General features: G+C 42.3%; 2 protein-coding genes and 1 long non-coding RNA gene across 3 annotated transcripts; 1 reads left to right on the top strand and 2 right to left on the bottom strand.

The window, feature by feature from the left end:
* Nucleotides 1-1053: 1053 nt before the first annotated feature.
* LOC118488231 lies at nt 1054-4639 on the top strand. The gene is made up of 7 exons (XM_035985471.1): nt 1054-1753; nt 1835-1990; nt 2123-2254; nt 2333-2581; nt 2653-3752; nt 3823-4113; nt 4188-4639. The coding sequence occupies exons 1-7, from the start codon at nt 1054-1056 to the stop codon at nt 4599-4601; spliced, it is 3042 nt and encodes a 1013-aa protein (XP_035841364.1). The 3' UTR covers nt 4602-4639.
* A 14987-nt stretch (nt 4640-19626) lies between these two features.
* Nucleotides 19627-20655, bottom strand: LOC110918020 (CTP synthase-like). The gene is made up of 3 exons (XM_022162414.2): nt 20383-20655; nt 20229-20285; nt 19627-20108 (listed from the first exon to the last, which is right to left on the bottom strand). The coding sequence occupies exons 1-3, from the start codon at nt 20545-20547 to the stop codon at nt 20067-20069; spliced, it is 264 nt and encodes an 87-aa protein (XP_022018106.1). The 5' UTR covers nt 20548-20655; the 3' UTR covers nt 19627-20066.
* A 1518-nt stretch (nt 20656-22173) lies between these two features.
* Nucleotides 22174-22614, bottom strand: LOC118488368. The gene is made up of 3 exons (XR_004884399.1): nt 22517-22614; nt 22313-22417; nt 22174-22240 (listed from the first exon to the last, which is right to left on the bottom strand). It is a non-coding gene; the product is annotated as an uncharacterized LOC118488368 (long non-coding RNA).
* Between the last annotated feature and the right edge of the window lie 1478 nt (nt 22615-24092).

The raw sequence follows: 24092 nt of genomic DNA, 5'->3' as shown, positions 1-24092 counted from the left end.
CCTTGATTGGAGCCACGTGTCATTGTTGTCGGCCTTGTTGTCCCTTCTGTCATCAGCAGACAAGTGGGGATCGTGGGACAGTTGTCCCCGTCTCTTGATTGGTGCCATGTAGGCGTCCTTGTGTACTTATCGTCAGAAGATCGTGGCGCACGATTGAACAGAGCCTGCTGGACGCTCATTGGCTCTTTTTACTGCCACTTGTACCCTGTGTACCTCTGTAGGTAACAGCGCGTCTTCCTATGGAGAGGATTTTGTTTGGTGGCAACTAACCCGCGCGGGGTTAGTGTGTTCACTTATACCATTGTTTTTATACTAAGTGTTGCTATCCGAGTTCATTATGTGCTCTTTCTCGCGCGGGGCTAAGTCATAATGTGACGTCAGCTGCGCGAGGCTGTTATGATCAAGTTGTTATGCTAAGGAGTATGGTCTCACGTGCAACCTGTTATGAGGTTTGCGCGACTTTTTGGGACCATACCCCTTCAAGTCCCCCCAGTCCAGTGCTGCACCATGCGCAACGCAAGTGGTTGGAGCTCTGGACTTGATAAAAATAAGAGAAGGGGAAGTTGTCCTTTTAATCGCGCGAGGTGTTAGCAGTTTACGTATATCTGGCGCGACTCTTGTGACTTCTGCATGAAGTTACTTGCACGTTTTATGGCGGGAAACTTCGAAATTTGAACCTCTGACAGGTTGGTGAGATAAGTCGCTGAGAGCGACGCTTGAGTTGACCCCTGGCACGGATGTCATCATGCCGCCTGCGGCGGTTGCACTTCATGTCAGGAGAGTGGATGCCACGCGCGCGTGGTAACCGTCGTCCCTGCTTTTCCGCTTGACGTGGCAACCTCTCGTTGGTTGCCCCTGCGGCGAGTGCGGCACGGTTACCCATCGCATTAAATGCGATGGGTATATATATCCGAAGAGAAAGGTGAGAGATTCACTTTCTCTTCGTTTCTTCTCCCTTTTTCTCTTTGAGTCTTCATATTGTTCTTCATCTTCTTCAAACTTTCTTCAAATCTTCAAACTTTCTTCAAGTTTTTTCCAGCTTTTTCTTGAAACATGAGCGAAGAACATCAAGAAGCTCCTGCTAGTGAGGAGGGGCCAGTCCCAGTCCTGAGATGGGACTTAGGTTTATTCGAACAGATCGTTCGAAGTTTTAGGTTTCCACCGGAGTGGGATGTCCGGTACCCTGCTCAGGGTCAGACCGCGGCTGATGCCCCACCCGGTTACATTACTTTGTTCGAAGACTTCTTCCTTCAAGGAAACTTCCGGCTGCCGGCGACTAACTTCTTTGGTAGCATATTGTCCTACTACAAGTTTCATATCTCACAGTTAAGCCCACCTGGGATGGTGAGGGTGAGGCACTTTGAGTTCTTGTGTCAATCCCACGGCATTGAGCCGACGGTGAATAAGTTTCGTGTCTTCTATCAACTGCAAAGAACAATGGGGTTCTTTTCTTTTGCTAGCCGTGGTACGGCTAAGAAGATTTTGTTGAATCCTCCCAAGAGTTTCCATGACTGGAAACCCAAGTTCTTCTTCATCCGGGAGGAAGTCTTGCCAATAGCTATGCCGTTTAGGGAATGGACCGAGGTTATACCAAAGGAGGACCTTCCTATACCGAAGTCTGCTCAGTGGTATCAGCGGCTTACCGCAACCCCTAACCGGGTATTTGGGGAGAATGTTCTGGTTGCTGCCAAGATGAGTGACCAGTGGTCACCTAGTAGCAGGGAACTCCCGGTCTTGAAGATCGGGGATCAAGGTTAGATACTTTCCCCCTTTTTGTTTTGTTTCCGAGTACATTCACTTAACTGGTTTCTTATACTTTGTTTTTGTTGTGTAGAGACGCAACTCTATCAGGCTGCCTTCCCAGCCTTTGGTGGCTCCATGGGCGTTCGCCCTCTGCGCGATGATGAGGAAGGCTGGTATGACCAGATAAAGGGGAACTTCATGCTTCCTGCTGCTGACGCCTTCGCCTCGCCGCCGGATGCAACTGAAGGTGCGCACTATCCTAAACCTCGTCCATTGCGCTCTGTGACTTCTGCTGGGAAAGAGACTTTCTATCTTTCCAGCGAGGAGTCAGTAGGGTCTTCGAATGGCGAGTTAAGTTCGTTGCCTAAAATCTTTGCAGGTGTGTTGCGCGATCTGGGGGTTGACCCAGAGGAGAAGAAGAAGAAACCTTCGAAGAAGAAAAAGAAGGCGGATGTTGAAGTGACCAGCAAGGGTCCTGGCGCCAGTCGCGCAACTACTGCTGCTGTCAAAGGTACGCTTCGCCTCCGGCAACGTGACTTAGACGATTACGTGATAATCAGTGACTCTTATGAAGGTTTATCATATGCAGCTATGGGAAAGACTGGCGCTGGTGGGTCAAAGGGCTCTGGGAGCGCGGGTTCTCGTAACCCGGATGCTGACGCAACTCCATCTCAACCTGAGGATGAAGAAGAAGAGGAAGAAGAGACTGCCCCGTTGATTGGAAGAAAGAGGGGTAGAAGCGAGGCGACAACTGGTATGGCCTCTGCGCCTGTTTCAGTTGTTATTCCCGTTGTTGGGAAGAAGAGCAAGTTGCGCTCGTTATACCAGTTTTCTCCTGGTATGCTCTTATCTCCCTTCTTTATAATTTAACCTCTTTTTTGCTCAAGTGCGTTTGCTTTATTCTTGTAGAGATCAAGAAGAAGACCCCTGAAAAGGGGGTTAAGTTTGTTGAACCCAGCACGAAAAGACCTAAGGTTGCCACTGAACCTTCCGATTCTGCTGCGCGTGATGCTGCGAAAACTGCTGAAGCGCAGCAAAAGGCAGAAGAGGATCGGAGGAAAGAAGAGAGTAGGATTGCTGCGCAGAAGAAGGCTGAAGAGCTAAAGCGCAAAGAAGAGGAAGAGAAAAAGAGGAAGGAGGAGGAGGAGAGAAAGCTGGAGGCGGAGAGGAAGAGAAAAGCGGAAGAGGAGAGAAAGCTGAGGGAGGAGGCGGATAGGCAGAGGAAGGCGGAAGAGGCGAGGAAAGAAAGAGCTGCCGATCAGTCTTCTGTTCAAGGGCAGTCTGGTGTCCCAAAACCTCCCCCCGCTGCGCCGATTGTTACTTCTAAGGGGTTAGGGCGCTATGTGTCTAGTGGTGCAAGCTCTGGAGGAGCTGGGGGCTATAACCCCAATGTGATAGGTGCGAAGGATACCGTCGGGGATATATATTACAAAACTTATACTGAAGAGGAACGTGGTGATGCTCCTCATCAAGCCCCTTGGAGCTTAAGGCAGAAGGATACGTTTGTTGAATTTGGTCCTTCTCGCGATTGGTACTTGAACCAATTCACTCCTGGCGAAGTTAACCGTCAAAAGGCGAAGCCGCATGAAATGTTGTACCGCACTTACATTCTTGCCGAGGCCAACGCTCGATCTGCTAACCATCAGATAGTTCGTGAATGGCGAACAATGGTCAGAGAGCGCGCCGACTGGGAGGCTTACCGAGAACGTGTGCTAAAACGTGTTGGTGAATTTGAGAAGGCTAAGGCCACATTTGATGAGGAGAAAGCCAAGTTTGAGGCTGATAGGAAAGCTGAAGAGTGGGGTCGCGAGGGCCTGCAAAAGAAACTTCATAATGTGGAAGAGCAACTGGCCAAGGAGAAGGCCGAGTTCAAGCGCATCTGCGCCCAGGACAACGAGCGCGCCTATGCGGCTCGACAAAAAATTGTTGGTCTTGAGGCTAAGATAGCGGAGCTGACATCGAAGGTGGAGGAAGCGCAGGTTGAGACAGCCGCTAAACAACAGATGGAGGTTAGTTGATTTTCCTTTCGTTTTCTCCTTTGTTGTTTATAAAATTTCTAAGTCATTTGCCAACTTCCAGGTTGAGTTGTCTGAAGCTAAGGTTCAGCTGTCCACCAAGGACAAAGATCTCCAGGCCAAGGACGTTGAGATTGCGGAGCTCAAACGTCGCTTGGATGAACAAATCGACAGATGTGAGTCCCTGGAGATCGACCTTGAGGCAGAGAAGGTCAAGGCCATCGATGCTGAGGAGGCGCGTGCTGTCAGCACTGCGGCGCTTAACGTGGCTCAGACAAATTATTCTGAGGCCCAAGGCATTGTGGACACGCTTGTTTCTGAAGCAGAATGGATGCGCACTCGGGGAATAGTGCTGGTAAGTCCTTTTTGCCTTACCTTTTTCTTTAACATGTTGAAGAGTTTATTCTTAATGCTCCTCTTTTGATGAAGGTTGCCAATTCCATCTTGAACGCCGGCGAGCTAGATCGCGCTGTTGCTGCTCTTACGGATGCGGCGCGTGCAGTTGGTCATCGAGGAGGTTACCTGGAGTGTGCTGATCACGTTGAGCGAATGCTGGGACAAGAATTCGATACAAGTCATTGCTCAGTGACGGAACAAGCTGATGCTGCGCTGGCCAGTGCTGAGAACTCATATGACAACCTCTCCTTGCCCATCATGGACTTGGTTGTTAGTGCCTTAAAAAAGGATGATTGGTGTCAGCGCCTCAAGGCGATCCTTGATCCACCGATTACTGTTGAATCATCTGATGAGGAAGCAGCTGGTGATGATGGCGGAGGTGATGACGATGGCGACGATGGTGAGGGGAACGAAGATGATGATGGTGAGAAGAAAGAAGACAAATAGAGTAGGTTGTTAGTTCGTTGATAGGCGTTTGTGCCTTTGTTTCTGACTTGATTGTAAGTGATGCGCTTTTGCGCAGTTTTAATGGCAATGAAATGTCTTCGTTTTTTCTGTTGCAATTATTGCATTGCTGTAAAAACTTAGGTTAAATTAGCTCGAATAAATGGAAGCGTTTTCTAAGCATAAGGTGGCCACCCAGTCTCGCGCTTTGTTTGCGGAGGACCTTGGAGGTGGTTTTGAACCATCTCAAAATGCTGGAGTGTTTTCGCGCTAATCAGAAGTTTAACATGCATTTGTAACGAAAAAACAATGTAATAGAACATGTCGTATGTTTTCATTCAAATCAGAAGTTGGCTCTTAGGCCTTCATACATATATGCCAATGGCTCGTAGCCGGCGTGGCGAAAATGAAAAATGGCGCGAGGCCGAAAAGGTTACATATAGCATTTGCGCAATTGTTGCGCATTCCAAGTTCTTGGTAAGATGTGGCCATCTAAGGTGCGCAATTTGTAGGCCCCTTTGCCTAGGACCTCATGAATCAGATATGGGCCTTCCCATTTAGGTGCCAATTTCCCTGGGCGTTCCGCATTTGACGCTTCGTTGTCGCGAAAGACGTACTCCCCTGGATTGAAGGTACAAATGCGAACCCTTGTGTTGTAGTACCTTTCCAGCTGGGTTTTGTATTTGGCCTCTCTGATTCTTGCGATTTCACGCCGTTCTTCTAATAAGTCTAAGTCTAGACGCCTTTCTGCTTCATTGTCAACCGTGTTGACCGTGGTCATTCGCGGCGAGGGCAAGCCAATCTCTGCCGGGATTACCGCCTCTGAGCCATAGACTAGGCTGAAAGGGGTTTCGCCGGTACTTGTCTTTGGCATGGTCCGATGAGCCCATAAAATGCTTGGGAGCTCATCGACCCATCCGCGCCGCCTTGTTCCTAATCTGGCCTTTATCCCTTCGACGATGCTTTTGTTCACACTTTCCACTTGTCCGTTGCCTTGTGGGTGCGCAACGGAGGTGAAAGTGTGCTCAATGTTCATCTCCTTCATCCAGTTCTTAAGATCGTCTGACGCGAAGTTGGTGCCGTTGTCTGTCACGATCTTGAGCGGGAGGCCGAATCTGCATATGATGTGCTCCCATATGAACTTGCGCACAATCATGGCTGTGGTGGATGCAAGGGCTTTGGCTTCTACCCACTTCGTGAAGTAGTCGACAGCTACTATGATGAACTTTACGGCGCCGGGGGCATCCGGGAAGGGTCCTACCATGTCAATTCCCCATTGCTGAAAGGGCCATGCGGTGGACACGGGGATAAGATCATTTTTAGGCCGCAACGTTTTTGGAGCGTGCCTCTGGCAAGAGTCACACTTGCGGATCTCCTTCATTGCGTCAACATGCATACCCGGCCAGTAGTAACCGGCGCTCATGATCTTCGCGACGACCATCCTTGGTCCGGAGTGGATGCCGCAAATCCCTTCGTGGATTTCCCTTATCAAATAATTCGCGTCCTGGGGGTCCACACAGCGCAGTAGTGGTCCCAAGAAGGATTTTCGGTACAAGATACCGTTGTGCATTTCGTACTGTAGGGCTTTGTTTTGGATCTTTCTTGCTTCCGCTTTGTTCTCAGGAAGCACCCCCTCTCCCAAGTATTGGATGATAGGGGTCATCCATGATGTCTGCCCTGTTTCGATTACGTTAACTTGGCGCAGTAAAACCGATGGGTTTTTGAGTACCTCTATCCTTACATCCTTGGCTAGATGTTGAAAGGAGGTCGAGGCGAGCTTGCTCAGGGCATCTGCGGGCTTGTTTTCTGGGCGATTGATATGTATGACTTCGTGGGTTTTGAATTGTTGGAGCAATTCTTTCGCTTGTTCCAGATATAAAGCCATGACTTCACCCTTCGCGTCGTATATGCCATTTACTTGACTGGCTATCAGGAGTGAATCCACATGTGCGCGCAAGTTTTTTGCTCCCATCTTGATGGCGAGGCGTAAGCCTGCCAGAAAAGCCTCATACTCAGCTTCATTGTTGGTGTTCTTGAAGTCGAGCTTAATGGCGTAAGTAAACTCGTGCTTTTCTGGGCTCACTAGACGTAAACCTGCTCCCGCGCCATCTTCATTTGATGCCCCGTCAGTGTAAAGCATCCAAATCTCCTCTGCTGTGTTTTCCTTGGGCGTCTCTACCATCTCACACTCCTTGATTTTATCAGCCGGCACTTCTGTGATGAAGTCGGCGAGGACCTGCCCCTTAATGGCTGGGCGTGGCCTATACAAGATGTTATGGCCGCCCAGTTCAATGGCCCATTTTGCCAATCTGCCTGATGTCTCAGGCTTCTGAAGTATAGTGCCAATGTGGAAATTGGTAAGCACAGTTATCACATGGCCTGTGAAGTATCGGCGCAATCTTCGGGAGGCGTGTAGTAGCGCAAGAACCAGCTTTTCCATTGTGGAATATCTTGTTTCTGGGTCTGTGAGTATCCTGCTGACGTAATAGATCGGGGTTTGCACGCCGTTCCTGTCTACCAACAATACTGACCCTACTGCCTTATCCGAGGAGGACAAGTACAGCACAAGGGGCTCTTTTTCAAACGGTGCCGTCAGCGTAGGGAGTTCGATCAGACACGCTTTCATTTGTTGAAAAGCTGTTTCGGCTTCCGGGGTCCATTTGAACTCTTGCTTCTTCACACAGTTGCGCAACGTGCTAATGAAGGGATACGACTTTGCGGCGTGATTGGAAAGAAATCGATTTAGCGCGGCCAGCCGGCCGGCTAGTCGTTGCATTTCCTTGATGTTCCTTGGCGAGGGCATTCGTTCTATAGCTTGTACCTTCTCTGGGTTCACCTTGAAACCGCCGTTTGTGACAATGAAGCCCAGAAACTTCCCTTCTTCCATGCCAAAGGAACACTTGGCTGGATTTAGCTTCATATTTACGCTGCGCAATGAGTTGAACGTTTTTTCGATGTCTTCTAACATTTGGTCCTCCTCGGGACTTTTCACCACTAGATCATCGATATAAACCTCAATGTGCTTTCCGATGTCACCTGCGAAGGTTTTGTCCATCAAGCGTTGATAAGTCGCGCCTGCGTTCTTCAGACCAAAAGGCATCTTTGTGTAGCAGAAGATTCCAAGGTCTGTTCTGAATGCTGTCTTGTCTTCATCTTCTAGCTTCATCTGCACTTGATGGTATCCTTTATAGCAATCCAGAAAGCACTTCCATCGGTATGGCGCGAGAGAATCAATTTTTTTATCGATCTCAGGCAAGGAATAGCAATCCTTTGGGCACGCCTTGTTGAGATCAGTGTAATCTACGCACATGCGCCATCCGCCATTTGATTTTTCTACCATCACAGGGTTCGCGACCCAGCTTTGGTATCTTACCTCTCTCAGGATTCCAGCCTTGAGCAACTCACATACTTGCTCATTCATCGCTTTTGTCTTATCCGCGCCTAGGCTGCGCCTTCGCTGGACTTTTGGTTCTACAGAAGGGTACGTGTTTAAGCAATGCTCAGTTATGTTGCGCGGGACGCCGGTCATGTCTGACGGAGTCCAGGCAAATATATCCATGTTGCGGAACAGCAGTTGCTTTAAATGTTTTCTGATGTCTGATGAAATGGCGTGGCCAATTGTCACTGTCTGCTCTGGGTATTTGCGGTTTAGGACCCATTTTTCTGGCTCGGTCGTAGAGACCTTCGCCGCTTTTGTTGGGCGCAGCTCTTCAGTTGACATCACTTCTTTCTTGGCGTATATGATTGCGACGCCTGTCTTGGTAGGAAAACCTATGGCAGAATGAGGTGTTGAAGTCACCATGTTTAGTTCGCCTTGTGTTTCCCTTCCAAGAAGCACATCATGCCTTGATTTCACTGGCATTACCATAAAGTTCACATTTGTTGTTCTTGAATGTTTCCCGTCACATAGTGTGACAGGGAAACTGATTTGGCCGAGAGGGAAGACCATTTCATTGCAAAAGCCGGACAAAGGATAATCGACTGGCTCGAGTCTCGCTTTGTCTTCTTCATCGAATTGATTGAAACATTGTTCGTAGATGATGTCGGCTGTGCTTCCTGGGTCGATGAAGATGTACTCTGTTTCATAGTGACCAATTATACCAGTAATGACGACGGGTCGTGTAGCGCGAGGACCGCCGCGCACTACTGGGAATATGACTTGCTGTTCTTGCCAAGAAGGCTCGTAGGGTCGTTTGCCTTTTTCTCTCGCGGTGTATCTTGGTCCGTTGACCATGTGAGTCTCTAGCCGTCTCACTTTTTTGTGGCTGCCTTCATCGTGACGCTGGAGCTGACGGGTGTCCTTGCGCACATTCTTCACTAAATGGCTTAGCTTGCCGCTTTTGAGCGCTCTTTCGATTTCCTGGCGCAAACTGTAGCAGTCATCGGTCAAATGCCCCGAGTCTTTGTGAAAATCGCAGTACAAGTTAGGGTCTTGCCCTTTCTTGTTTGTCATTGGCCTTGGCGCCTTGAAATCGACATTCTCCGTCATCAATACCTCCTTTGGAGTTTTTGTGAGCGGAGTCCAGTGTTTGTCACGGTTGTCGTCTCTGATTGCTTTCTTGTAACCGATTCGGTCAATCGTATCTCGCGCATCTTCTCTGTAACGTGGCCTGTCGTCACGGCCTCTGGGTCTTTCAGACTTCCAATCGTTGTTTTTGTATTTGTTGCGCTTGTTATTGTTGTCGCGCGGCCTCTCGTTTGCTCTTGAGAATCGATCCTCGGAATAATAACCCTTTCCACCAGCAAGGGATTCCTCGGTTTGCGCGACGATCTTCGCTGCTTCCATCAGCTTATCCCACTCTTTTGGCATCCCATCTTTGCCTGTGATGGTTCTAATGAGGCTATCACAGCGTATAGCCTTCTTGAAGTGGCAGCGCATGAGTTGCTCACTGACGCCGCCAATCTCTAAACATTCCTTGTTGAAACGCGTGATGAAGTCCTCCAGACCTTCACCATCCCTTCGCCATATATCTTCTACTTCCGCCGTATCACGCTGATAGCGACGTTGTTGGCTAAAGTAGCTTAAGAACTGCGTCTTGAAATCTGTCCATGACTTAATCTTCCCGGGCGGAAGGCTGTCAAACCAGGCGCGAGCCGCTCCGGTAAGCGTTTGAATGAACAGGTGGCACCACATGGGCATGTTCCAACCTCCCATGCAGCCCACACTCGTGAATGTTCTGACGTGGTCGTCTGGGTCAGTCAACCCATTGAATTTCCCAACGGTTGGGGGTAGCTTCTCTCGTGAGAGTGGTGCGAGTGCGATTTTCGGGATAAACTTGGAGTGTTCCGCAGCTTCCGCTGGTCTGTATGCCAGGCGGAAATCTCGTTCAGCCTCTTCTGTATAGCCAATGTGTTGTCTTGGCTTATAGTATTCATGGTTTTTTGGTAAACGATTAAAGACTGATGACTCTTCATCTCCTTCCCATGTAGGATCATATGGGTCGGTTTCCTCCCATTCATTGTTCATGTTCCGCGGCGTAAGCCGGCTGTGAACAGGGCCTCGTTGAAGGTTCGACGGATACTCGTAGTAACTATCCGTTTCCCCTCTTGTATCGCGCGTGTCTTGTACGCTTAAACGTCTTGTAGGGGGAGGCCTGTTGGTTCTGCCTTGTATGTTGGCTGGTGGTGGCATTTGGCGTATCCCCTGACTCGGAGGGGTGACCAAGGACGGTTCTGCCGTCAAAACCGCCTGCTGCGCGATGAGCGATTGGTATGCTGCATTGATAGTGGCGATGTTCTTGGCATACCACGAGGCTGGGGTTTCGCCCTCTGGTAAGCCAAGTAATGCAGATACATTTTGAGGTGGCGCTGGGTTGGACGGTCCTTCGCCGTTGTTACCTGGGGTAACCATTTGTGTGATACGGGTAACGCTCCCGCGCTGACCCCCCGTGTTGGTGATCTCGACTTCACCTATTTCTTCGACTTGGGCTTGGAGGTTTTGGACTCCTTCACCCAAGGCCGTGTTAGAGTTGGCTCCGAAGCCGAACTCTGGAAAGATTCCTTGACCAGTCATAGTCGAAGGATGAAAAGATGTCAAAGGCTCAAATAAAGAAGATGAGGGTGGTTATAGAAAAAATCGGTGGGCGCCAATGAAGAAACACGGGTTCTAATTAAGGTATTAATTAGAGGGGTTTATGTTCCTATCATAGTGGTTAATCTTCTTTGAGGTATTTGAGCTCCGACTGGTTAATCAACCTGCAAAACAGAACACCGTTACTCGTTAAGAGGGGAATGTGGGGGTTTCCCTCTTAACCGGGCTCCGGCGTGAGAATAAGCGATTGCTTTGAGAGTAATTAAGTAGTTAAGAGTAAGAGCCGAGAGAATAGAATCCTTAACCTGTGAAGTAAGGTCTCTATTTATAGCCGGAGAGGTGTAAAGAGGTTGTGGGCTGATGGGCCTTGGGCCAGAAACGGACAACAACGAATATGCTCTTTGCCTCGCTGGCCTCGACTGCTTAGTGGCTTCTAGATGCTCGTCGGTGCTGGCGCACCTTGATTGGAGCCACGTGTCATTGTTGTCGGCCTTGTTGTCCCTTCTGTCATCAGCAGACAAGTGGGGATCGTGGGACAGTTGTCCCCGTCTCTTGATTGGTGCCATGTAGGCGTCCTTGTGTACTTATCGTCAGAAGATCGTGGCGCACGATTGAACAGAGCCTGCTGGACGCTCATTGGCTCTTTTTACTGCCACTTGTACCCTGTGTACCTCTGTAGGTAACAGCGCGTCTTCCTATGGAGAGGATTTTGTTTGGTGGCAACTAACCCGCGCGGGGTTAGTGTGTTCACTTATACCATTGTTTTTATACTAAGTGTTGCTATCCGAGTTCATTATGTGCTCTTTCTCGCGCGGGGCTAAGTCATAATGTGACGTCAGCTGCGCGAGGCTGTTATGATCAAGTTGTTATGCTAAGGAGTATGGTCTCACGTGCAACCTGTTATGAGGTTTGCGCGACTTTTTGGGACCATACCCCTTCAACTATCTAGATATATTATCCCTTTATATATATATATATATATAGAATTGCGCTAAAATGAGAACTGTGGTGCACTACATCTGCTGATTCCGTCTTGTATCGAGTCATAGACTTAGGATGTTAGATCTGGGCACGAAATACGAGAAATTGTGAGATTGTATAGAATTAGGCTTGTTGGATCGCTCATTAGGCCCATCATTGCTTGGACCGCTCTTGTGTCCATTATATTTCTGGTTTGCTTATTCGGTTGGGTGACCTGGATCGCTCCAAATTATCTTGTCAGTTCGCTCAAAGGGTTAAAGTGGTTGGACCGCTTATCTGGCATACTATTGGACCGCTTTTCTGAACGTATCTGGTCCGCTCATTTATACACTGTTGAACCGCTCGTATAGCATCATCTTTGGTCCGCTCGATTGGAAGAATTAAAGTCTGGACCGCTCATTTGAACAAACCCGGTTCGCTTATTTGACCAAATTGTATTCTGGTTCCCGTATTTGACCCATCCGGTCCGTCATCTGATTCCATTGGTCCGCTTTTGTGTCCAATTGATATTCTGATCCACTTATTGATCTGATTAGTTCGCTTTTGTGTTCACTTGGCACTCCGTTTCGCTTTTAAGGCTGATTATTGATTTTTTTTCGAAAATTTGAAAATGGACGAGGACTTTTATAATGCATTCGCTACTCCAAGTACCCCAATCACTGCTATTCAAACCACAATGCTAGAAAACGAAACAGGGACGATGCAAAAGCCTCCCAAACTAATGAACATTGAAGAATATAAAGGTTGGGAAGGTCGGTTTAAAAATTGGGTGCAAGCGAATTATCTTGACGCTTGGGAATGTGTAGAAACAAAGTATGTTCGACCATTGAACGATGATGAAGAACCCGTTCCAATCAAAGATCTTACTGCTGATGCTCGGAAAAAGTATAAAGATGAGAAAATGATGCTTAGCCTTCTTCAACAGGCAGTAAAGGAAGATATCATGGTTCTTCTACAGCATAATGGAACTTCGTATTCAATCTGGAAAGCGTTACGTTCGAAGTTTAGAGGAAGTGAGGAGATGGTCAAAAGCAAGAAATCACTTCTAAAGAAAGAGTTCGATTTATTCAGAGGGTTGAAAAATGAGAGTACGAGAGAAATTATTGAACGATATTGTAATCTGCTTGCTAATATGAAAAGATTGAGTATTGAGAAGAGTAATGAGGAGTTGATTGAAAAACTTGCTGATGCGTTGCCATATGAGAGTTGGGGTACATATCTGATGATGCTCAGAAACAAGAAAGGTTTTAGCAATCTGACGCTCAGTAAGTTCATCGAAAAGATCGAAGCTCAAGAGATGGAACAACGGAAAGTGATTAGAATGAAAGATTTCGATGGGGAACAAGACATCGGGTTATATTATAAAGCTGGGGTAAATGAGAAATCATCAAATTTATCTCCAAAGATTGTGACTGGTATGAGTGCCAAAAGTTCATCTGAAAGTCCATCATCCGGGTCAAACAGCAAAACCAGTTTCACTCCATTTTCATCTTTTGATCCAAACATCTCTGCAACTAAAAACGGGAGAAGATTACAGTGCAACATTGTATTGAATCTTGAGAATGATCAAGATTATTCTGAGGAAATGACCAAAAATCAAATGTCTTTACTAGGAATGGTTTTGGAATCTTACACTTGTTTTGTTGCAGGTCGTATCGGCAATCCAAGGTTAACTAAAGAAGATTACGACCAGATAGATGCAGAAGAGATGAAGCTGATGGATATAAAGTGGTGTCTGGCTAGTGTTTTACGGAGAGCTGAGAAATTCAAACAGATCACGGGGAGAGATGATCTTCGTGATGCAAATGTTTCTACTTTAGGTTTTGACAAATCTAAAGTCACTTGTTTTCGGTGCAGGGAAAAAGGACACTTCAAGAGGGAGTGCACAAACCGAGAAGCAAGTGGAGCTCAAAATCCGTTCAACAACAACAACGATTACTATCGCAAAGCCATCTATCACCAAGTTGGTCAATCATCTCAACAACAAAAACATCAAGCTCAGACTGCGCATGGAAGAGATGTGATTGAAGATTCTGGAAAGAGAGCTTGTGTGAGCAGTTATGATTGTGGAAAAAGAAGGGATGGTAGTGCTTTTATAATTGATCAAAATGATGAGAGGTTACCAGAGGGTTTTAGCTGGGAAAAGTTTATTTGGGATGATTACATTTCTGATCAAACCACAGCTTACAGTGCATTTACAGCAAAGATTGTAGATGATAGTGATGATGATACAGAGTATTGGGCGAGAAAATACAGAGAAGATATGAAGTTACTTGCTAAGAGTGATAGCGAAGACGAAAAAGTTAAGAAGAAAAAGAAGAAGATCAAGACGCCGGTGAGTAGTGATGATGAAGAAGTGCCGGTGGTAAAAAGACAAATTGTGAAAGAAGTATCTAAGTTCAAGGTTGATGAAGGTGTTGATGCAAAAGAATTTCCTGTAAAGTGTGAAAATTGCGAAGCTGTGAAAAAGCAGAATAGCACTTTAATTTACAACTTGAACAGTCTGAAGGAGTCTTATGATGTGCTGAACAAGACAATGAATCAGTACAATCAAACTAGTGAAGAGCAAGCTGTTGCTATGAAGACACTTCAGGGAGCATTTATGACAAAACAAAAGGTTGTAAACAACTATATTGAAAAATGTGCTGCTTTAGAACAGAAGCTTGAGCTGCAACGAATTGAAACTGAAAGAGTAAATCGTTTGTTGAAAAGTTACTCATGTACTTCCTATGTGATTGATAGGATTTATCCGACTGTTGAGAGCATGAAGGTATGGGAAGAGGATGATGTAACTGAAGAGAATGCAGCTGGAGTTGATGCTGGTGAAAAGATTGCTGACAAGAAGAAGAGTGATCAGAAAAAGGACACTGAAAAGGCTTCATCTGGTAAGAAGAAAGGTGTCAGTTACAATAAGTGTCCACCCCCGCTGGAAAATGGATATTTGCCCAGATATCCAAACGATGAAAGAGTCAAAAAGGCCACAAATTTACAGTGAGAGTCAGAGTCGTCAGTAAATCTTCCAGAAAATATTGATGTTGTGTTTACATCATCTGACACTGATCAACAATCTCAATTGATGAAGAAAGTCGTGGATCATGTGTTAGAGAGTGATGATGTTGAAGAGTCAAAGTCTGGGTCAAGCACACGGTGTCAAACAGAAAAACAGGGCAAATTAGTTTATGATAGAAAGTTTTGTTGTCAAAATCTAATTTGGATGATGGATTGTTTAAAGTTGCTTATACTTTGAATGATTCTGACAAATTATATTCTGATGATGAATTTCCAATAAGAGGTGTCAAAACTGAATTGATAAAAAAGGTTTTCAAACTCACAGAAATTAATATTTCTGAAATAAAAGACTTATGTCTTAATGAAAAACCTAAACCTTACACCTCAAGAGTTCAACAGAGATTAAACAAGAAAAAGAATTACGGTTCTGGTTCAGATTTCCAAAAGAGATCAAACCATAACAGTAATTTCAAAAAGAAAGGATTAGGTTTTACTCCTACAGAAAAACAGAAAAATGAAAAATATGTTCGTGATTTTAAATCAAAAATGTCATTTGTTTCAGGTACATCAACCGATGAAGAAGAAAAGACAAGTTTCTGGAGGGAAACAAACAGGGAATTTCTGAAAAAGAAACAAGCTGAGTTGAAGAAGGTAGCTGAACAAAAGAAGGACTCGAGAACCTGTTTCAAGTGCAACAACGTTGGACATATCGCCAAAGATTGTTCTCAGGCGATACAATCAAAACAGGGAGTTTTTCGCAAAATCTCAGAAAAGGTGTTTGCGTTCGAATCACCACTTGATAGAACAAAACTGTTTAAAGATTCTATTTTTGAAATTGGTGAAAGTTCGAACAAGTTTTACAAGAAAAGAGCAAAATCTGACAACCAGAAATGGGTTGTTAAGAGTATTGGTGAAAGCTCTAGCGATGATTCTGATAGGTTGAAATCAGAGGAGCTATCTTCAGGCGATGAAACTGATTCCACAAAGTCAGTTGAACCACAAATTGTTTCAAAATGTGAAGGTGATGTAAAAGTTGAAAAATCAGTTCCGATTGTTAATGATGAGGAGTTTCCATTACTTCGGGCTGAGAATTATAAAAAGAAAATTGGTAAAGTTGAAATTTCTAACCAATTTTATCATGATGAACAGGAATTTGATGCTGAGAAGGTCTTTAACCCCAAGGTAAAACACATCTTTGGCAAGATGATTGATCGAAAAGTCAAAGGGGTTAAGGAATTTTATGAGAAGAAAACAACAAAAGAAAAGGTTGAACCATCCCTGGTTTGTGACTGGGATGGTACATACTTCGAACAATAAGTCTCAGGACTTGCCGGAGCTCCCAGGTTGGTAAGCGTGGAGCATGAATCGGCATCTTTCTTGAATTTAATTCGGTAACGTCATTCATACAAACGGTAAATGAGGTTTGTTTATGTTTGATGATTATTTTTCCAAGTGATGAGATATTTTGATTGCATATGGATAATCAAGGACATTAAGTTGTACTTGTATTTTCCTACTTTGGTCGATAGACAAGATGATGAACCACATCCCCGAACACATGTTTGTTAAACCTACAAAAGGTAACCTACAATTGGTAAAATCAATCAAACTTATTTTCCGGAAAAACCATTTTGATTAAAACAAACTTAAGTGTTTTGAAATCTAAATGGGAAAATAGTTTGTTGATAGGGGGAGTTCTGATTGTTTATGCCTAGTGAATGGCGATTTGAAGTGATTCGATCTCAGTTGTCATATTTTGTATAGTTTGTTTTTAAATTTTCATTAGATGTATTTGAATTTTAGGGGGAGTAAGAATTTTTAGAAAATCCAAAAACATCAGAAAATTTGAAAAAAAAACAAAAACATGATAAAACTGAAAAATGAGTTACGTTGCATAAAAGAGGAAATGATAGTACATCAGTGGACTATCACGACACGCTAAAGAATTGTAAAGTTTAAATGTGATAAACGATCTTACTCCGGATGTGTCAGTAGATTTTCGCACATTTAGTAAATTGAAACGAGATATAAACCTAAATCAAACTTGCTTGATTCGTGGGTAACTATTCTTGAATATATGGGTAACCCCCGAAATCTTGTTTGAAAGGTCCCGTATTCTGAGATACTAGGTCTTTATACTCAGTGATATCTGAGGTATTATCCCGGGACTTCTGCTGAATGGAAGTTCTGACCTAGTCCCCGGATAATACTTTCTGCTAAAGCTTTGAAACATAAGCGCCGCCCTCAGCAAATTGGTTAAACAATAAAATTGATAATCTTTGCTGTTGTAAAAAAGATCCTCTAAAGGGGACCCACCAAAAGTCGAGCCGTCATCTCTCTGCTGAACGGAAGTTCTGACCTGAGCTCTCACGGTTTCGCATCTACCCCTTTACAGATATCATCTGTGGTATACTCACCTGTAAGACTGAATATTTGGGATCTGGATACAGGAGTATATTCAAGTGGAGTGATACACAATTAAGTTTAAGTCTCTAAAACATTAATATCGTATCTCGAATCAATTGAAGTATGTGTGAAAATTTAAGTGGACAAACATACTGACAATCTAGGTAAATTGTTTAGAACTGAGAATGTTTAAAGCTTAACGGTGTTAATGATATGTCTCAAAAACTGATATGATCCTCTTGCACGAGCTCACAAAAATATTGTCTGTAAATATTTTCTGTTATTGCATTTCAATTTTCTTTTATTCAAAAATCCAAAAAGATTTTCAGTGTGTTTTAGCATAAATTTTTGAAAAAGTCAAAAAGATTTTAGACGACTGATATTGAAAAGCTGATTTTCAAAATTCGAAGTGCTAAACATGATGAACAATTGGTTTGGGTGTTTGTGTTTGTTTTGATAAGAAAAACGTCATATTTTCAAGTGGTTCATCAAAATCTGTGTTTGTTTTGAAAGAGAGTCTGAATTGGTGCAGGGTTGTATGTTTGAAATATATATGTAAAAGAAGTTTACTTTGAGGTAGAGCTTATGCAGGATAAGATGAGAAGCTGTTAGACGGAAAGCCAGACAACGATCCTGAAGATGTTACTAAAGAACAAAGGAATACCAGTAAATCGAGAGGGGGAGTCTGAAGATAGAGAGAGAGAAGCCCAAAGACTGATCAAGAATGAAGATGTGAAGACATAGCATTGTTGTGACTCGATAGTCGACTCCATCAACATCTGAGGGGGAGTCCGTTGGTGCACTACATCTGCTGATTCCGTCTTGTATCGAGTCATAGACTTAGGATGTTAGATCTGGGCACGAAATACGAGAAATTGTGAGATTGTATAGAATTAGGCTTGTTGGATCGCTCATTAGGCCCATTAGTGTTTGGACCGCTCGAACGGACAGTTAACATGGACCGCTCGAATGAACAAGTGTAGAACCGCTCATGTGTCACATGTCTGGATCGCTTATTGGGCCTGTCCAATAAGCGATCCCAAAGGCCTATAAATAGCCTTGGAGCGGTTTCAGTTTGTGGGTGTTGAATCTCGTACCGAAGTGCTGCCGGATCGAGAACTGATTGTAATTGCTGTCAAATCAATACAGAAAGAGTTTAAATTGAATCGCAAGCTATTCCTACGTTAATTACTTGTTTTCCGCACCTGTAATTGACGAAAACGCCTCTGATCGACTCATTTAGGTCGCGAAACGATCCTACAAGAACCACCCCGAGTTGTAAGAACCGCGAGAACCACACCATCCGGGTCGCCGTTTACCACGATTGTTTTTTACAACTAGATGTGTGTATTATAAACACATCCGTAAAAAAAAATTTTAAACGCCGCGCCCGAGGGGGTAGTTTTTTACACCACAAGTTTGGTGTAAAAAAAAGAAAAAAGAAAAAAATAAAAACACCAAACTTGTGGTGTAAAAAACTACCCCCTCGGGCGCGGCGTTTAAAATTTTTTTTTACGGATGTGTTTATAATACACACATCTAGTTGTAAAAAAAAATCGTGGTGAACGGCGACCCGAATGGTGTGGTTCTCGTGGTTCTTACAACTCGGGGTGGTTCTCATTCTAGCGGTCCCCTATATATATATATATATATATATATATATATATATATATATATATATATATATATATATATATATATATATATATATATATATATATATATATATATATATATATATATATACTAGTCGTTTACCCGCGCGATGCGGCGGGAAACATATCACTTAGGTTTGTGAGTTTAGGGCTATGTACGGGGCGGTTCGGTTTTGAGCCGTAATCAAAACCGAATTCGCGATGCAACGGAAAACACAACACTTGTTAGTAATTCTAAGGGTGTGCATGAGAAGGTTCGGTACAGTTAGGTCATAACTAAAATCTAAATTTTCGGTTAAGGTACTTCAAAACCTGTCATGGGGATTTAAAGAGTTTTATAAGGATGTAAACAAACCGAGCTGCGCCAAGCCAACCAAAAGCTCAAAATTAATCAAACCAATTCGCCTTGGATTGTTTTTTCTAACAAGCTAAAACGTTCAACCCAAAATATAATTAATGAGTAAAGATATGAGATTTCAGTTAAAAAAACTTTGATGTTTAAATATACAATACAAAATTCAAACAAAAATCTTTAAATTGGCTAATCAGTAAAGATATGGGATTTTAGTTAAAAAAAACTTTGATGTTTAAAATCTTTTAGTAACTATAATTAATGTTTCTGTTGTATGGAATGAAGATAAATATCACAAATGCCTTTCAAGTAGACATGAATTACACAAATGCCTTATCACAGGAAACTAATACATATATGGCAGTTGCCTTCTCCCAACAAAAGAAAGGTAGATAAGGCAGATTTCACCTATTATGTAAGTTAATAATTGTGTACAAAGCAACTATTGTTTGATTATTTAACTTGTAGCTTTCTGAATGAATTTTATAATCATATGTACTTCATCACATTTTAGTTTCAACCATCTTTATCTGAATTCAAATTTTGATTAAAATGAAGTTGAAATAAAAGTATACATACATTCATACCAAGCCATACTGAAATCAAAAGTTTACATTTCAAATGTAGTTTGGTTTATAATAACACATATGAACTTTAACATCTTCAACTGGCAACTTCTCCTTCGGAAAATCACAAGCTTTTCCACCCTGTACCGGTGGCAACGCGGCACAAGGCTGCGGTGTCACATCACTCGACACCCCCTCGACATCGGTACAGTTCCATATCGGTTTCTTTGCAAACTGTGACATTCCAATAGTCACATTCGATATACAAATCCCCGTAAAAGGATCACCTCCCCTCCAATCTAGCCGCCATGGTGACATTTCCCGCCACCATGTCTCGGTAGTTTATGTTTTAGATAATGGGGATCGCATTCGGGTCCCATTTGTCATCAAGGTGCGACCCGTAGTTACCCATCATCCAAAACGCCCATTTCATGGTGTGCATGGTGAACCCTTTTACATACATGTCCTTCACGAACCCGCCTCTTCCGACACCGGTTTTGATCCGGACTCCTGCAAAAAGAAAAAAAGTCAAAAGTTTCCAGCACCTAATAAATACAACATAAATTATAAACTTTTGTTTCTGACTTTCTGTTCATCCTTCATGAGTCAAAGAATATGCATATATTTTACCAACGCAGTAAGAGAACTGTCCAAGCGCTTTGATAAACGACATAGATTCAATATCTCCTACAATAAAAAAATTAATTTTTTTAATAAAATAACCAAAAAAACATGTATGAACACAAAAAAAAAAACTTATACCCCCCAACTCAATGACACATACATCAGGTGGACCTTCTTTTCCATCAACAGGTATAGCTGCGACCCGTTCGTTCCAATCTTGAATAGCATCTGTAATATGTGGCACAACCTGAACCATCGATCCCAAATAATCCCCTCTCATTTCCTTGTCAATAACCGACTTCACCGAAAAACAAAACAAAAACATAACCAATCAGTCACATGTAACTAAAAGAAATGGCTTATTGTTTGGAGCATGGATCATTCAGCAGGGCAACCAGGAGCACAAATATGAATAACCAGTCAAGGTTGACAACTCTAGTTTGAATTTTTGCATCTTTTCAATCTATCTCTTCTATACATAAGTTCTTATATAGCTTTAACACGCAAACCACCAATTAATTCACAGAACCACTCTTAGCCTCTAACTTCACTAATCAACTACAAATTATCAATATCCGATTCACTTGAAGCCTCCTCGATCACCATATCACAAAATTCAGTACTTATTCAACAGAAACAGATTACATAATTCAGTCACAAAATTCGGAAGATCTAGAAGATTCCAATTTAAACCGATCCTTTAAAAACAAATGATCAGTCATAAAACACAATTTAGCATATACAAGCACAAATACACTGGATCATGAATAAAGGTAGATAGGGAGAGGGTGAGAAAGAGATTATAGCTAGCGTTAAAAAACGGACAACGTCAACAAAAGTTGCTCCAATTTTGTTAAAAGAGTTTAAGTTCCGAGATACATGAAGCAACAGCTTCCCGGAACTCATGTGAGCAGCAGCAACCGTTGTTAAGCTCCCCATTTCCGGTTCAAATGACCGACCATAAACGAACACGAACATGTCCATTTTCTTAATGAACTAACACGAACAAAAAAATCGATTATATATTCATGTTCGTGTTCGCTTAAAGTTAAATGAACGAACACGACTGTCCGTGTTCGTTCGGTTCATTTACAGGTGATAGCTAATATTATGAAGAACAAAAAACAAACACAAAAAGGAACATTGTTTGGTTAATAAATTAACTTGTTAAAGATAATATAATCAAGTCATTTATAAAATGCTTACTCTTTAGAAAGAATTCCCAGCATGAGTGGAATTTTATTGATATCAACTGAATAAGCAATGTTAAGAAGCAATCTTAAGAACCCAACAGAATGGAGCCAAAATGGTACTGTAAGTGGTATCAAGAATCAAATTAAATTAAAACAACAAAAAATCTAAAAGATAAATGCCTTGTCTAGATTCAAATTTAAAATAATCTATAAAAGCATTTAAACAATCCATGAAACATGTCGTACCTTGACCAAGTCAAGTAGTCAACTCTCTATGAAACACTTTTTCCTTTTTCCATCCTCTGAAGCTCATAGGTGATAGCTAATATTATGAAGAACAAAAACTATATGGTAAAGAGTGAAGAACAAAAACTATATGGTAAAGAGTAACTTAAAGAAAAAAAACTAAAAACCAAGTAGGCTTTCGGAACAAATTACACAGCAAACCTCTTCATCTTCTTTGAGGTTCCAGAGCATGGAAACCATCCCCATATCTTCATCTTCTTCTTCTTTGAAGTTCCAGAGCACGGAAACCATCTCAACCTATCTCTCTTCATCTTCTTATATAGTATAGGTAAACCTGGAAATCTGATAAATGCAGGCTTCATATCTGCAACCATCTTAAATAGATCACTTCGAAACCCATGACCCTGTCCCAACCAAACATTCCTTTAGAAATCAAAACCGAATATATATATAAACTTAAATGGTCAGCAATTAAGCTTTTGACACCCATTAAAAAACTAATCAAATATTAACCAGTTGGGGCCTAGAAGCACCTCCACCTTCTACTTCTGAAAAACAGCAACCAAAACCTTATTATACCTGAAATCAAAGAAAATAAATTATTTTACTGGTATTAGTTCTTACCTTGTTGTTATAGAAAGCTTGACTTACCAAACCCTTGTTTTCCTAAACTTAAGCATCCAGTCGTGAATTCCAACCAAAACCTCATCAATCTAGTCATCGCCACCAGATCTATATGAAATCCAGCGGTTACACCTAAGAAATGCAAAAGCATAAGCCTTGATTAAGTATGCCTTGTTGGATTCCTTTCCATCAAACAATAGAAAACATTCAGCAGGAAAAAAATAAACCTACCTCGATCTTTTTCCCATCGATTGCAACCACACCAAAGCTTTATGCTTCTGATTTCCACAAAAACGTGTGTGCTTGTACTGGCTTGTATGTGCAAAGAGGAGGAGAGGGGAGCGACTATGGATTTTAGGGTTTTGAGAGAATGAAGGAGAGAGAAAGAGATACACGTGATTTAAGTGAGTGCAGTTTGAATTTTCAATGAAAATTTTGAACTGCCAAAGTTTGGCCCGCCCAAAATTTTGATGTACGCGGCCGCCCAAAATTTTGTTGGTTTATCAGATTCAACATTTGTGTTTTAATTGGTTGTACAATATGCTTTAAAGACTTGTAAAGTGGAAAATGACCATTCTTGTCCTTCCTATATGCTTATTAATGTAGTATATATATATATATATATATATATATAGGGGATCGCTAAAATTCCTTTAAAAAAAAGGGACCGCTAAAATGAAAACCACCTCCAGTTGTAAGAATCATGAGAACTTTTTGATCCGGGGCGAGTTGGACCAAAATTTTTTTCATAAACGTAGATGCGTGTATTATAAACACATTTGTAAAAAAAATGTCGTGAGTATACTTTTGAGCACCACAAGTTTGTTTTTACGGGTACCGTAAATTTTAAAATTTACGGTACCCGTAAAAACAAACTTGTGGTGCTCAAAACTACACACACGACATTTTTTTTTTTTTTTTGAAATTTTTTTTTACAAATGTGTTTATAATACACATATCTACGTTTATGAAAAAAAAATTTGGTCCAACTGGTGGTTTTCATTTTAGCGGTCCCTTATATATATATAGATATAGAGTTAGAGTGGGGATCCTACGGAAAGTGTGTTTTTCCTAAAAAGTGTAAAAAGTCATAAAACACAATAATTTCAGGCATAAAACACACCTAAAACTCACAAATAATAGAATGAATATTATTAAAACACCATATTCAAACTCTAATAGTCCATAAAAACTTCAAACACACCATCGTAGAACTATGAATATAAAACACACAATGCTAAACAACATAAAACACAATAATATTTGTCATTCCACAATCAGAGCCTTAACATCTAAAACACAACACAAAACCCACATACATGATGTTTTAGTAATCTTCATCATATTATTTGTGGGTTTTTGGTGTGTTTTATGGTTGACATTATGGTGTTTTATGACTTTTTACACTTTTTAGGAAATTTGGACTTTCTGGCCAACTCCTAGCCTATATATATATATATATATATATATATATATATATATATATATATATATATATATATATATATATATATATATATATATATATATATATATATATATATATATATATATTTATTGCCAAACAATAATCAAACTAAATTCATTCCAATCACCAGGGCAAATTACATGCAGGTAGACGAGCAACAAATTGCGCCGCCATCCCCTTCTGAATAGAAAATCCTAGTCTACTAAAAATAAAGCCTCGCTCCTGAGGGGTCGAAAAGTTACTGTGGACCACACGATGAACTCTAGCCAAGAACCGAACTGCCTCCGACGCCAAGGAGCCAAACGTGTCAAACGCCAGGGGGACAAAGGCATGCTGATT

Source organism: Helianthus annuus, chromosome 16 (genome assembly GCF_002127325.2).
Source record: "Helianthus annuus cultivar XRQ/B chromosome 16, HanXRQr2.0-SUNRISE, whole genome shotgun sequence".
NCBI classification, from domain to species: Eukaryota; Viridiplantae; Streptophyta; class Magnoliopsida; order Asterales; family Asteraceae; genus Helianthus; species Helianthus annuus.
Note: the sequence above shows the minus strand (reverse complement) of the source record. Positions and strands in the feature narration are given on the sequence as shown.

Coding starts and splice junctions, on each gene's coding strand:
- LOC110918020 (XM_022162414.2), bottom strand. CDS start 20,547: ATGTTTTTGTTTTGTTTTTCGGTGAAGTCGGTTATTGACAAGGAAATG. Junction 20,286..20,382: donor GAAAAGAAGGTCCACCTGAT/GTATGTGTCATT, acceptor TTTTTATTGTAG/GAGATATTGAATCTATGTCG. Junction 20,109..20,228: donor ACAGTTCTCTTACTGCGTTG/GTAAAATATATG, acceptor TTCTTTTTGCAG/GAGTCCGGATCAAAACCGGT.
- LOC118488231 (XM_035985471.1), top strand. CDS start 1,054: ATGAGCGAAGAACATCAAGAAGCTCCTGCTAGTGAGGAGGGGCCAGTC. Junction 2,582..2,652: donor GTTATACCAGTTTTCTCCTG/GTATGCTCTTAT, acceptor TTATTCTTGTAG/AGATCAAGAAGAAGACCCCT. Junction 4,114..4,187: donor GCACTCGGGGAATAGTGCTG/GTAAGTCCTTTT, acceptor CTTTTGATGAAG/GTTGCCAATTCCATCTTGAA.